Consider the following 14,558-nt stretch of genomic DNA (forward strand, 5'->3'; position numbering starts at 1 on the left):
TATGCCCAGTTATATTGCCAGGTTACATGGATGAAGAACTTGCAAAAAAATCATGTTCCAAAATCCAGATTCTAAAAAATGGAGACACTGCAAGTTCTCAGAACAGCCAAGAAAAAAACAAGGAAGCACTAAAGAATGACATCATATTTATGAATTCTGTTGAATGCTTGATAGCAACACACATAAAGGAGCCAAAAAGAGAAGGAAAAGGCACTGATTTCGAGAAAAACAAGATAGGAATGAAAGTCAAGGTAGACAGTGACACTGGAATACCAAAAAGACAGAAAATCCAACTAAAAAACAGTGAGATGAGTGTACCAAAAGGACAGGAAGCCCAAATAAAGAAGAGTGAGGCAGGTGTACCAAAGGGACAAGAAGCCCAGGTAAAGAAGAGCGGGCCAGTTGTACTGAAAGGACAGGAAGTCCAAGTACAGAAGAGTGAGATGGGTACGCCACGAAGACCAGAGTCCCAAGTCAGGAAGAGTGAGGCAGGTGTACCAAAGGGACAAGAAGCCCAGGTAAAGAAGAGTGGGCTGGTTGTACTGAAGGGACAGGAAGCCCAGGTAGAGAAGAGTGAGATGGGTGTGCCAAGAAGACCTGAGTCCCAAGTAAAGAAGAGTGAGTCAGGTGTACTGAAAGGACAGGAAGCCCAGGTAGAGAAGAGTGAGGCAAATGTATCAAAAGGAGAGGAAGCCCAAGAAAAGAAGAGTGAGTTGCAGGTACAAGGACAAGAAGGCCAAGTAGAGAAGAGTGAGGCAGATGTGCCAAAGAAACAGGATGTCCCAGAAAAGGAGAGTGAGGCAGGTGTACTGAAAGGACCAGAATCCCAAGTAAAGGACACTGAAGTGAATGTACCAAAAGAACCGGAATCCCAAGTGAAGAACACTGAGGTGAGTGTACCAAAAGAACTGGAATCCCAAGTGACGAACACTGAGGTGAATGCACCAAAAGAACCGGAATCCCAAGTGACGAACACTGAGGTGAGTGTACCAAAAGGACCAGAATCCCAAGCGACGAACACTGAGGTGAGTGTACCAAAAGAACCGGAATCCCAAGTGACGAACACTGAGGTGAATGTACCAAAAGAACCGGAATCCCAAGTGAAGAAGAGTGAGTTGGGTGTACTAAAAGGACAGGAAGCCCAAGAAAAAAAGGAGAGTTTTGAAGATAAAGGAAATAATGGTAAAGAAAAGGAAAGACACGCAAAGAAAGATCCAGATAAAGAAGAAAAAGGTGATAAAAACACAAAAGGTGATGAAGGAAAAGGCAAAGTTAAAGGAAAGAGAGAATCAGAAATCAATGATGAAAAATCAAAAGACTTGAAAAGGGCAAAGGCAAGTAAAGGAAAGAAGAAAGACAAAAAAGTGGAAGAATAAGGATAGAGTTTTTAAAGGCCTGTAAGACAAGTGATTATTATGATTTCCATCCTCCAGGTACAAACTATATCCCAGCCATTGCCTAAACAGATTATAATTATAAAATCCCTTTCATCTTCATATCACAGTTTCTGCTCTTCAGAAACTTAAATCTTTCAGCCACAAACCTCAGTTTCCAAATATTTGCTTCGTAACTTAATACATATGTGGCTCGGTCAAGAAAGACTGGACACTTTCTGAAGTAAAACATTTTAATTAAAGAAATGTATAGTAATTTCCTTTGACAAGTATGTCTATGATAGCCTCCCCAACCAATCAACCAATAACTTCTCATGGCAAGCCTAACGTTTGCAAGGCGCTGGTCTAGCAATAAGGGGTGTACAGAAAAACACAAGTCAGAGTTCCTGTGATCAAGTAGCTTATCACATACATAGTCATATAAGTATACATGGCAATTTTTTAAGTAAAACCTAAGTTACAAAAGAATAGATGGGCAACATAATCCACTGTGGGATGAGAAAGTAAAGGTGATAACTTCATGGGGAAGGGAGTAGTGGTATACAGCGTATCACAGCAGACAGATAAGATGTTGATATGCTGAGTGAATTACAAACAGTAAATGAAAGGCAAAGGGGAAAGTGTCACTGTCTACCATGTCCAGGTGCAGTAGGCAATTCTGCTGTTATGGCAGACTCATGGGAGGCATCTTGGGGTATAATTCTGAAAAGAGGATTATAAAGGGATTTGAAGAACAAGCCAGGAATTTATATTTTACTTTTCAGGCAACTGGAAGCATTCTACAATGTTTGAGAGGCAGAGTGAGATGAATAAGGTGGTATCATTTTAAAAATAGTTACTCTTGTGATTGTGAAAAATAAGATTGAAAACAAGAAACATCACAGGTAGTAAATCTAATTAAGAAGTACTTGGAGTAAGTAAACGGAAAAAGAATAAATAGAAGAAAATTCAAAGAAGAGTCACTACTTCATGACTGACTGCATAAGAGTAAGGAAAAGAGAAAAACACAATGGTTTCAAAACTTTTGAAACTAGGTAACAAACTAGGAGATAGTTTTTGGACAGGGAGGGGATAACTAATTGTTGTTTTAAGGGAATAAGCAATAATATTTGTCATTCAAGAGAGATCTGGAGTTAGGAGAATACAGGTTACAACTGAAGCCATTAGAATGAGTTCTTCAGGCCGGGCGCGGTGGCTCACGCCTGTAATCCCAGCACTTTGGGAGGCCGAGGCGGGTGGATCACGAGGTCAAGAGATCGAGACCATCCTGGTCAACACGGTGAAACCCCGTCTCTACTAAAAATACAAAAAATTAGCTGGGCATGGTGGTGCGTGCCTGTAATCCCAGCTACTCAGGAGGCTGAGGCAGGAGAATTGCCTGAACCCAGGAGGCGGAGGTTGCGGTGAGCCGAGATCGCGCCATTGCACTCCAGCCTGGGTAACAAGAGCGAAACTCCGTCCCAAAAAAAAAAAAAAAAAAGAATGAGTTCTTCAAAGGAGAAAATACAGGACTTAGCAAAAGCAGAAGTCCAAGGACTGAGTTTGTTGTATGTAATATATTGAAGAAATTTAACTAAGGGATAGGAAGATGTAAGGAAAACCTGCATAATGGAATGTTCCAGTAATCAAGGAAGATTAGAGTTTTGAGGAAAAATGAGTGATTAAAGGATAGCTGAGACCTCAAGGAAAATAAGGACTGAAAGAACACTGTAGTTGCTATTTGGAGATGACTAATGAACTTGTGAAGCGCACTTTCCAAAGAAAAGTGAGGAGAAGGAAGGTAAGCAGAAAGAATATAGAGATACAGGTAAGTAGTTGTGGGATGTGTCTTTCAAACACCCAAGAGAGTTAATTTATTTTAGTCTATTTTAAAATAATCATTTTTAGAAATTTCATTTTTATACTGTTCTATTCTGTGCTGGTTCGTCCAGACCCTGAATATTACATTCAATTTTATCATGGGATGTGGATAACAAAATGCCTTCAGGAGAGAAAGACTTAAGTGAGCAGGAAGTTGCAGAATTCCCTGGGAAATCAAATATGAGGAAACAATGAGACTTTCAAATAGGTGAAAGTTCATAATGGATTAGAATGTTTTGTATAGCCCCAAAAATAGATCAATGGAAGGTACAAAGTAACAAATTTTATCTTAGAAATAAGGATAAGTGGAGGCCCAAAGGGTTTAAGCAGGAGTTTAAGGTTCACTCAGTGAGAATGCTACAGAGGAGAGTCTCAGGAAACCGCTGAGTAATTAGAATAAATTATCTTTAGGGTCCCTTCCAAACGGGCTTCCTGAGAGTCTGTAATTCTAATTATCAAATTCTTTGAACTAACTACATGTCTTCCAGTTTCATACTGATCTGCTATTCTTTGGAGACGTTTGATGAAAAAAGGAGAGAAACCAGACATTAGTCTCTGCCCAAAGTATAAAATGTTTCATAAATGTTTCAGGCTACCTAACCACAACCTTAAAAGAGTAGCTCCACAATTTCCAGCACAGTCTAATCCACTGGACAGCTGTCTACTGTGATCTCACAGCCCTGCCACAGGTATGGATATGTTCATTTTAGAAGTCGCAGAATCCTCAGGTCTTTGATCAGCTGCATAGATTTAGCAAAACTGAGTTGCCAGAAAGAGAGAAGAGAAAAGAGGATGGAGGACAGACATTGAACATGGATTTTTATATTGTAAATTGCTTCTGTCATCTGTGAAAAACACACATTTAGAGATTTTATCAGCCTTAGTTGGCATACCTCTTGCACATATTACACTGTTATCAGGGAAAATTTTTGACCAGAAAGATTTTCACATAGTTAAAAGTATTAGATTTTTGTCATTCTCATGTCATTTTTTTTTTTTCTATAGCTCTCTCTGGTCCATCTGACAGCTAACCAGTAGGTGTTTTGTTTTGTTTTGTTTTGTTTTGTTTTGTTTTGTTTTGTTTTGTTTTGTTTTGTTTTTTCTCACTCTTCACCCAGGCTGGAGTGCAGTGGCATGATCTTGGCTCACTACAACCTCCTCCTCCTGGATTCAAGCAATTCTCATGCCTCAGCCTCTTGAGTAGCTGGGATTACAGGCATGCACCACCACGCTCAGCTAGTTTTTGTATTTTTTAGTAGAGACGGGGTTTCACCATGTTGGCCAGGCTGATCTCAAATCCTGACCTCAGGTGATCCACTGCCTTGGCCTCCCAAAGTGCAGGGATTACAGACATGAGCCACTGTGCCCAGCCACTACTAGGTTTTATAAGGGTATGACTAATGCAACTTCCCTCAGATTTCTGGTAAGAAGAAGGGACCCTGTCAAGGCAATTAGTAGATGTGCTTCAGCAACCCAGCTCAGCTGATTCCGTATCTGTGTGTATGTCTCACTAAAGCAAGAATTCAGAAGAAAAAGATTTATAGAAACCTCTCTGTATCCAGGGAACATCACACACCAGGGACTGTTGGTGGGTAGGGGGTTAGGAGGGGGATAGCATTAGAAGAAACACCTAATGTAGATGATGGGGTGATTGATGCAGCCAACCACCATGACACATGTATACCTATGTAACAAACCTGCGTGTTCCACACATGTACCCTAGAATTTAAAGTACAAAAAAAAGGAAGGAAGAAGGAAGGAAGGAAGGAAGGGAGGGAGGGAGGGAGGGAGGGAGGGAGGGAAAGAGAAAGAAGAAAGAAAGAAAAAGAAAGAAAGAAAGAAAAAGAAAGAAGAAAGGAAGGAAGGAAATCTCTTCTCCATAACTTCTAACTTGGGGTCAAAACATTTGCACTCCCACTAGGTCTTCAAAGGCAAGTAAATCATACGATAGAATACTCCAACTATAAAAATTTTGTGAACCATTTTCTAAAGGCCACTGAAAAACAGACCAATTTAAAACAATATTTAACCCTCCTGTAAAGATACAGATGTGGAAATCTTAAAGGACCCTAATAAAAGGAAGGCAAAAATGACAGCTATCAAAATGACACCATGTTTAACAAAATGATGAAAGTTTTAAGAAAATGCATAAATATGTACTCCTAAGATAGTTGTAATATAAAAGCAGGAATGTGAAACTTACCTCAAGAAATCAATAGTGGTAAATTTTGTTTTGCAAATTAGCTAATACAAATGGCAACGGTCCTGTTCACAAGAATGAATGGAAGTTATACTATTAATCATTTTACATTAAGAGCAGAACGTAGGAAAAAAAAGCAGAAAGGTGAGTGTAGAGATAATGAAGCTGAATGATGAATACAAAATATTAGGAAACAATTTATGTAAAATCAGTTAATGTGGCTCCTATCCCAATTAAAGATTCCCTGAGTTAGTGCATTAAAAATGCAATTTCCCGCTGCCTGGGCGCGGTAACTCATGCCTGTAATCCCAGCACTTTGGGAGGCCAAGGACAATATTATACTATACATCTATAATATCAAAACTGTATAGTACTAAAATAAACAACAGAATCATATATCAATGGAACATTATAATACAGAAAACAACCCACACAAGTATTCCCAACTGATTTTTTAACAAAGATGCAAGAGCAATTAAATGAAGAAAGAGTAGAAGTTTCTATAGATAATATTGGAATAAATGGGCTTCCACTGGACCAAAAAAAAAAAAAAAAATTTGCCAGGCACAGTGGCATAAACCTATAGTCCCAGCTAGCCAGGATTCCAAGGAGCAAGGAGTACTTGAGCCCAAGAGTTGAAGACCAGCCTGATACACATAGCAAGACCCCATCTAAAAAAAATAAAAATGGGCAAAATATTTGAACAGAAACTTCATCAAAGGAGAGATATAGATACAAATAAGCACATGAAAAGATATTCAACATCGCTAGACATCAGAAACAGGCAAATCTAAACATAATGAGGGAGCACTACAGAGCTACAAGAAGGGCTCAAATAAAAAGCACTTACTACCAAGTGTTGGCAAAAATTGGAGAAGGTGAATCTCTTAAACATTGCTGGTAGAATGTTAAAGGTTATTTAAACCCTGGAAAACAGTCTTTTACAAAGTAAAAAATACACTTACCATATACAGTCTAGCTACCACCATATTCTTGAATATTAGAAATAAAATATTCCACACAAAAACCCATACAAGAGTATTCATAGCAGCTTTATTAGTAATAAACTACAACTGGAAACAATACAAATGTCCTTCAGTGGGTAAATGGTAACAAACTGTGGCACATCCATATAATGGAATACTTAGCCACAAAAAGGAACAAACTACAGGAAACTTGGATGGACCCCACAGATGTTATGCTGAGTTTGAAAAGTCAATCTCAAAAGGTTTCATGCTGTAGGATTTGATTTATAGCAACTCGAAATTACATAATTACAGTGATGGAGAACAGATCAGTAGTAGTCAAGAGATAAAGTTGAGGGAGGCTGGGCGTGGTGACTGAGGCCTATAATCCCAACACTCTGGAAGGCCTCAGCAATAGGTTTGCCCAGGAGCAGATCACCCAGAAGGATCGCATTACTGCACTCCTGCCTAGGCAACAGAGTGAGACCCTGTCTCAAAAGAAAGAAAAAAGGAAAAAAATTTCAGCACCCAATGTCCACTTTTTCTGGAATTCCAATCATAGGAATGCTGGGAGTTCAAGAGCAGCCTTTGGCAACATAGTTAGACCCCATCTTTAAAAAACAAACAAATACATATATACACACATAAAGGTTGGGGGAAGGTCTGACTAAAAAGAGCACAAGGGATTCTTTGTGGTGTCAAAACTATTTTGTATCTTAACTGTGATGGTGCTTTCCTAAACTTACACAGGTGATAAAGTTTCATAGTACTATGAGACAGGAATAATACAGGGTGGTTGCAGGAGGAGAGAAAATTCCAGGCAGTAGTTTCAGATGACTAGCAAAAGGCAACTGCTGAAATAGCTGCAGAATCTATGGCCTGATAAGACCCTGAAAAAACTGGGTGTGGACCAAGCTGGCTAAGAGCCGCTGGACCGAATCCGGTGCTGGATCTGACCTAGCTTTCACCTAAGTCCTCATTATATGCTCAGTAGGATACAAATCCCACACCCACCGGTGCCCTGACAGTTCCCAGAACACCCATATTTGGTGTAAAAATGGGTGGCACCACAGTTCCAAGGAATCTCCACCTTTTTCCAGGAATCTTCATGAATATTCCGCCTCCTGGTTAAGGAAACCCATAAAGGTAGCAACCCCAAGGCACCTTGTGCCTGACTCTCTTGAGTGCGTCCGCACTCCCTTTTCTTCCTGGAGTGTGCACTTTGCACTTTGCAGTAAATCTCCGTACTTTCACTGACTTCTTACTCCTCCTTGAATTCCCTCGAATCCCTCTCCTGACGGTGCAAGAGCCTGGACACTGGCAGAGCCAAGGTGCTGACGGCACTTGGGGACCTCGTCCCGCCCACCAGTATCGCTATAGACCCCCCAAAAAAGGGTGTAAAAACTGGTGAGATGTGAAGGAGGCCTGTAGCTCACTGAACAGCGTTATATCGATGTCAATGTACCTGTTTTGCAAACGTTTATGATTATGTAAGATGTCACCACTGGGGAAAATTGGGTGAATGATACAGTTTTAAAACTACACTATTTTTGCAATTTCCTGTGTCTTAAATCAATTCAAAAAAAGACAATGGGGAAGGAAAAAAGGAAAGGGAACAGGAAGGGCCCCAAAACGGATCATATCACACCTGTTCTGGGAGAAAGTAAAAGTCAAGCATTGCGTTTAGTTCGGGTTTCAGCCAAACTGCGAGATGCCCCGTTATTTAAGAGGCAGGCGGAGGAAGGGACCCTGCCGCTTTGGAAGAGGCGGAGGGAATGGCTTTCTTCCCTGGGGCTCCGCCCCTGAGGAATTTCCCTTTCGAAGCCGTGCGGCGGTGACTGGGCCGCCAGGCCGGCGACCCGGAGGCGGCCTCCGGAACGCCAGGCGGCGACACCGAGGGCGACACCGAGGGCGGCGCGGCCGGGAGGCGGACCCGGGCCTGAATCCCAGGCGGGCGCGGCTTCAAGGCCCCTTTCCCGGCTCCCCAACTACGGCCGAGTGCCTTCCCCCCGCCTTTCCCGACCGCCCCTTCCCCTCCACAGTTGTCCCTCACTCACCTTCTCCCCTCAGGCTTCCCCCTCACGCGCCTCCACCCCTCACGCTCCCCTTCAGCCTTCTCCCCGCACGGTTCCCCTGGAGCCCCTTCTCAGGCCACACTCCCCCCTCACAAGCCTTATTCCCTCCTGGTTCCCCCTCAAGCGCCTTCTCCCCTCAAATCTCCCCCAGGTTCCTTCTCTCCCCAGCATTTCTCTCCCCATTTTTCTACCTCTCCTAGTCCCACCTTCCCCAGCACGCCAGCACCTCTCACCCTCAATCTTCTCCCCACTCCCCTCATCCCACTGACCCCCCACACCCCTCACCCCCTCTTCCCGCAGGCACTGTCTACCTTTCTGCCCCTCCACACACCCCCACTTCTCAAGCACAAACACCCGGCCTCGTCTCACCCAACCCCGCCTATTCACTCCCTGACCCACCCCACCCCATCGTCCTGTTCCCCCTCATCTTCCCTCTCCCCAGGAGCTGTTCCCCCTCTTCCTCCTCACTTCCCCACCCCGTCACTCCCTCCTCCCTCTCCCTGCCCTCGGTCTCCTCTCTCCGTCTCCTCCCTTTCACTGTGCTCGGTTGAAGAGTGATTATACCTGAGGAATAGAAGGTTTAACTCCCTCCCCAAACATGCTAAAATCACTCCGGAAAGAAATAATCAGGCAGACAAGGGGAATAGGAAACAGCAATAGACTGTAATGCTTTTCTGGAAAACTGGTGGAAGGCAGAGCTGATGGTGGAACCTATTGTGCACCCAAAGAAATGCTACCGAGAAGGAAAACCACTGTCTAAAACAAAATTTAGACAGAGCCCTAAATTTCTAGAAATGGAAAGCTAAAAACTAAGAAAGTCTAGGATAAGAGGGTAAAGCTGGAAAAGGTGGACTGATTGAAAATCTGTATAAGAAGGAGTTAGGGCTGAGATCTTTCCCTTATTCTTGGTCTGCACATCCATTCACCTAACTTTCCCCCAGTACCATTCTTGACTTCAAACAAGAATCAGTAAACTTTTTCTATAAAGGGACAAATATTGGCCGAGCACGGTGGCTCACACCTGTAATCCCAGCACTTTGGGAGGCCAAGGCGGGTGGATCACCTGAGGTCAGGAGTTTGAGACCAGCCTGGCCAATATAGTGAAACCCCATCTCTACTAAAATACAAAATTAGCTGGTGCAATCGCGCTATTGCACTCCAGCCTGAACAACAAGAGTGAAACACTGTCCATATAATATAATATAATATAATATAGGGCCAGATATTTACTTTGGCTTTGTAGGTTCCTATCGGCTCTATCACAACTACTCAACCCTGCCTTATAGCACAAAAGCAGCCATAGACAATACATAAATGAATGAAGAACATGGCTATGTTCCAATAAAGCTTTATTTATGGACACTTAAATTCAAATTTCATGTAATTTTCATGTCACAAAATATTACGTGACATTTTACATGAAATGTAAAAATCATTCTTAGCTCATGGGCCATACAAAAACAAGTGGCAGACTGGATTTGGCCCATTGAGTAGTAGTTTGCCCATCCCTGGCTTAAAGAGTAAAACTATTAATAAACCAGGAATAAAGTCGGGCAGTGACTCACACCTGCAATCCCAGCACTTAGGGAGGCCGAGAAGGGTGGATCACCTGAGGTCAGGAGTTTGACACCAGCCTGGCCAACATGGTGAAACCCCGTCTCTACTGAAAATACAAAATTAGCTGTCTCTACTAAAAATACAAGATGGTGATGCCTGCCTGTAATCCCAGCTACTACTCAGGAGGCTGAGGCAGGAGAATCACTTGAACCCTGGAGGCGGAGTTTGCAGTGAGCTGAGACCATGCCATTGCACTCCAGCCTGGGCAAAAAGAATGAAACTCCGTCTCAAAATAAATAAATAAATAAATAAACCAACAAACCAGGAATAGAAGGGAACTTCTTTAACCTGATAAAGGGTATCTATTTTTTTATTCTAAAACACATCTTCCAAAAAGAGAAAATTAGGATGCATTCTCATTAAAATTATGAAGAAGATGAGGAGATTACCATCATCACTTTTACTCCACATTGTATTTTGGTCATTACCAGCATAATGAGATAAGAAAAAGAAACCAAGGCCGGGCGCGGTGGCTCACGCCTGTAATCCCAGCACTTTGGGAGGCCGAGGTGGGTGGATCACGAGGTCAAGAGATCGAGACCATCCTGATCAACATGGTGAAACCCCATCTCTGCTAAAAATACAAAAAATCAGCTGGGCATGGTGGCGCATGCCTGTAATCCCAGCTGCTCAGGAGGCTGAGGCAGGAGAATTGCCTGAACCCAGGAGGCAGAGGTTGCGGTGAGCCGAGATCGAGCCATTGCACTCCAGCCTGGGCAACGAGAGCGAAACTCCATCTCAAAAAAAAAAAAAAAAGAAAAGGAAAAAGAAACCAAAAGATTGGAAAGGAAGACAAAACTGTCAACATTTGCAGAGGATGTGATTACGCCATAGAATCTAAAGACAAATGAATCTAAAAACAAATTACTATAAATAATAGGAAAGTTTAATGAAGTAGCTGATATAAACTCAATCCTCTATTTTCACATTTTTTATTTTCCTATTGCCTATGTTTGTATCTTTTTGTTATACTTGCTGGGATATTTCTTTTCCTTTTCCTCCCCAAACCTTTATTAAATACTTATTCTGAGCTCTCATATTTTAAGTTTCCAGGAGCTCTTATTTTTTAATCCTTGTTTAAGTATCTTGTTCTTTCATAGATGTGGAACCTGTTTTTATTGCTTTGAAGACATTGATTATAGTTCTTTTTTAAAGTTTCTTCTGAATTGTCTCTGTTCTTCAAGTTCTTCCTTGTTTTGAACTCTGCCTTTGTTATTGGATACTTTCTTTGCATTTTAATCAGACTTAAAGGTCCTTCTGAAACCTTACAAATCAGCATCTCACTCTCCAACCAAAACTCAACATCTTTGCAGCTCTAGTGCTCTAGAGTTCCCACTTCCTTCTTTGACCTCACTAGTGACTTCAGGCACTTCACCCTTTTGTGTCCAGTGAGTCAGCTTCCTTTCCTTACTGACTGCATTACCTGAAACTTTCTGGCCTAAACCATGATCAGTCAATTCAATTGCACCCACAATGCAAACATCCCCTAACTGGATCAGATTAACTCTGCCCTCTCAGTTGTCAGAAGATTAAAAAGCCTGTGTGTTGGACTCCCAATTCTTCATCTCCATGTTCCTCTGAGCCTCCAACATGCTCACTTAAGCATGTCCTTCCACTATTGACCAAAGCAGCTTTTGCAGACTTTCAGGCATATTCTTAAGCCACTTTCTAATCCTCATTCTTAGCAGAGTATCATGCCTTCCATCCTTACATCCTTCTCTCATATCTCAGTGGAAGTGGCGTTCCTCCTTCCATACACATTTTCCATACACATTTTCTCCCTTCACCTGTGCTCTAGCCAAGTGAGTCTCAAACTTGGGCATGCATTAAAATCACCTGGGACATTGCTAAAGCTCCACTCTCACAGATTCTAACAATTTTGTATTACGACTCAGGTACTAAACCCAATAAACAAGGTGCTTATTTTTCTTTGATGCTGTTGGCCTTAATTATTTCCCCAGTTCTAGAAGACACTCTCTGTCTTATGGCCTGCTGAAATTATGGCCATCCCCCCACCTCTTAAAAAGACATTATTATTTTGAATATTTCTTACACAGAGAGAAAGCTCATAACTCACAACTTTATCAATTGCCCCAGAGATCTATCCTCACATCCTCCTCTCATATCTCAGTGGAAGTACTCTCGCCAAATGATTTTCAAACTCAAGCATGCATCCAAATCACCTGGTGCATTGCTAAAGCCCCAGTCCCACAGATTCTAATTCACTGCATCTGAGATGAAGTCTATTTTGTATTACTAACAAGCTTCCAGGTGATGCCAGTGCTACCCATTTGTGGACCATCCTTTGAGTATCCCGTTCTAGATTCCATCATCTCCTGTCTCCCAAAATCTCTTGCTTTATCTTCAGCCTCTGTCCTGTTTCCCATGCCCATGCCTTACTTGCCCCTCAAACACAGTCAAGATTCTCCAATCTTTAAAAAAAAAAAAAAACCTTTCAGAATATTCAGAATATATCATCCTATTGTGCACATTTTCTTCATAACCAAGCTTTTTGGAGGAATCATGTACATACCCTTTACTTCCTCACTATCCATCACACTTTGCAATTTGATTTCTATTCCAACTAAAGCATCAAAACGACTCAGATACTAAACCCAGTAAACAAGGTGCTTATTTGCTTGATGCTGATTGGCCTTCTTTTACTAGTTCTAGAACATACTACATGTCTTATGGCCTGCTGAAATTAGGGCCATCCCCCTATTTCTTGAAAAAAAACATTATTATTTTGTATCTTTCTAACCACAGCACAGATGATATAGGACTAACAAAATACAGTTTCCTCCCCCTTTATTTTTTATTAAATGCAGTGCAAAGTCAATCTAAATATTAACCACACCGTCTTGCCTTTTCCCAGAGATAGGAAGCCTTTTATGATTCAAACTAACCTGTGCCTTGAAGCCTGCTGCCTCCCCGTGTAATGGTCCTCATTGTCCCTGGGAAGCTCCTCTTCCTTAAGTGATGATGCTCCCAAGGTTCTGACCTGTTGTCCTTTCGCTCTCACTCCCTACCTGGGCCATATCTTCCACCCCATGGCTTAGCCCCAATAATATGACTACTTCCTTGATTTTGTCTATTCTTGCAAAACCTTTGACTAATTTAGGCCAAATGCATACATTTTGAAGATGTTATTTGATTTTATTAATAATCTTTAAAACTGTCTTTATTTACCAAAGATCACTGAAGTCACGTGAACTAAAAAACACTAAAATTTCTATTTATCTGATAAAATATTTGTGTGCTTATTTTTCTGTAAGCTAAATTACAGCTTTTTCATATATTTTGGTAGTGAAAATATCACAAACACACAGACATACAAACAGACGCAGATTTTATAGATTTGTAAGATCCTTCATGTGCCAGTTTTTAAAGTTTCTCTTCCTCATTTTGGATAGTATCTTGAATACCTGTTCCCTGCCCTAAATAATTATCAGCTACGCCACTCCAAATCTGCATTTCTAAAGGGACAATTCTTAGGTGAAATGAAATAGAGAATTCATATTTTACTTAAACCAAGGAAAAATGATATGAGTAAAAAGTTCAGTTAAGATAGCCAGGAAGCTGTGTGTGGCGGCTCATACCTGTAATCCCAGCACTTAGGGAGGTCAAGGCAGGAGGACTGCTTGAGCCTAAGAGCTCAAGACCAGCCTGGGCAACATGGCAAGACCCCATCTCTACAAAAAAATACAAAAATTAGCTGGGCATAGTAGCATAGCCTGTGGTCTCAGCTGCTCAGGAAGCTGAGATGGGAAGATCGCTTGAGCCAGGAGCTCAAGGCTGTAGTAAGCTATGTTCTCGCCACTGCATTCCAGCCTGGGTGACAGAGCAAGACCCTGTCTCAAAAAAAGAAAAAGAAAACAGATAGTTAGGAAAAGTAAGCACACTTACCCATTGAAATTTTTTTAAAGTTGTTAGTTTCTTAATTGAATTATTAGCTTTAGGGTGGAGCTCTGTTAGGAACAGGGCCAGGAAAGCACACAGTTCTTAGGGCCTAATAAGCAGGCACAGCTGGAAGGCAAAACAGATCTCCCAAAGTTAAGGATCCCACTTTTATACTGAATCCTGGGTCCTCAAAAGAGGAGAACACCATGGGACAAGACAGTGCAATGCTTTTATAGTGCACTTCACTGCAAGGACATACGCCTGAGGCTGGTGGGCAACCCAGTGGCAATCAGTCTATTCTGTAATCACCCAGTCCTCCATGGGAGCTTATCTCTCATTCCATACCTTCTAGGTGCCCCAAAGCATGCTTTTCTTATCTAATTGTGCAAAAACAAGCAGTACCACCCTGTAGTAATAACTACTCACTGTAAACAACTGTCAATGGCCATCTCTAAAAGTATATTTCTCTCCTAGCTAATCAACAGAATTCAGTTGATTAGGAAGTTTTTACAGAGAGAGCAGAGGCTTTAAAACAATATCTGTACAC

At 41.7% G+C, this 14,558-nt stretch overlaps 1 protein-coding gene and 1 long non-coding RNA gene across 3 annotated transcripts in view; one reads left to right on the top strand and one right to left on the bottom strand.

The window, feature by feature from the left end:
• The window catches only part of TSBP1 (testis expressed basic protein 1), a 64,960-nt gene extending 63,584 nt beyond the window's left edge, over positions 1-1,376 (top strand). The window contains exons 25-27 of the mRNA XM_037736298.1: positions 10-377; positions 468-845; positions 1,071-1,376. Coding sequence (XP_037592226.1) covers positions 10-377; positions 468-845; positions 1,071-1,376 — 1,052 coding nt within the window. The remainder of the gene's footprint in view (positions 1-9; positions 378-467; positions 846-1,070) is intronic.
• Positions 1-14,558, bottom strand: part of LOC108300099 — a 119,793-nt gene that overhangs the window by 22,103 nt on the left and 83,132 nt on the right. For both annotated transcript variants that reach the window (XR_001823251.2, XR_005199068.1), the window contains exon 3: positions 5,458-5,547. This is a non-coding gene — a long non-coding RNA (uncharacterized LOC108300099). The remainder of the gene's footprint in view (positions 1-5,457; positions 5,548-14,558) is intronic.

Source organism: Cebus imitator, unplaced genomic scaffold, assembly GCF_001604975.1.
Source record: "Cebus imitator isolate Cc_AM_T3 unplaced genomic scaffold, Cebus_imitator-1.0 Scaffold24, whole genome shotgun sequence".
NCBI classification, from domain to species: Eukaryota; Metazoa; Chordata; class Mammalia; order Primates; family Cebidae; genus Cebus; species Cebus imitator.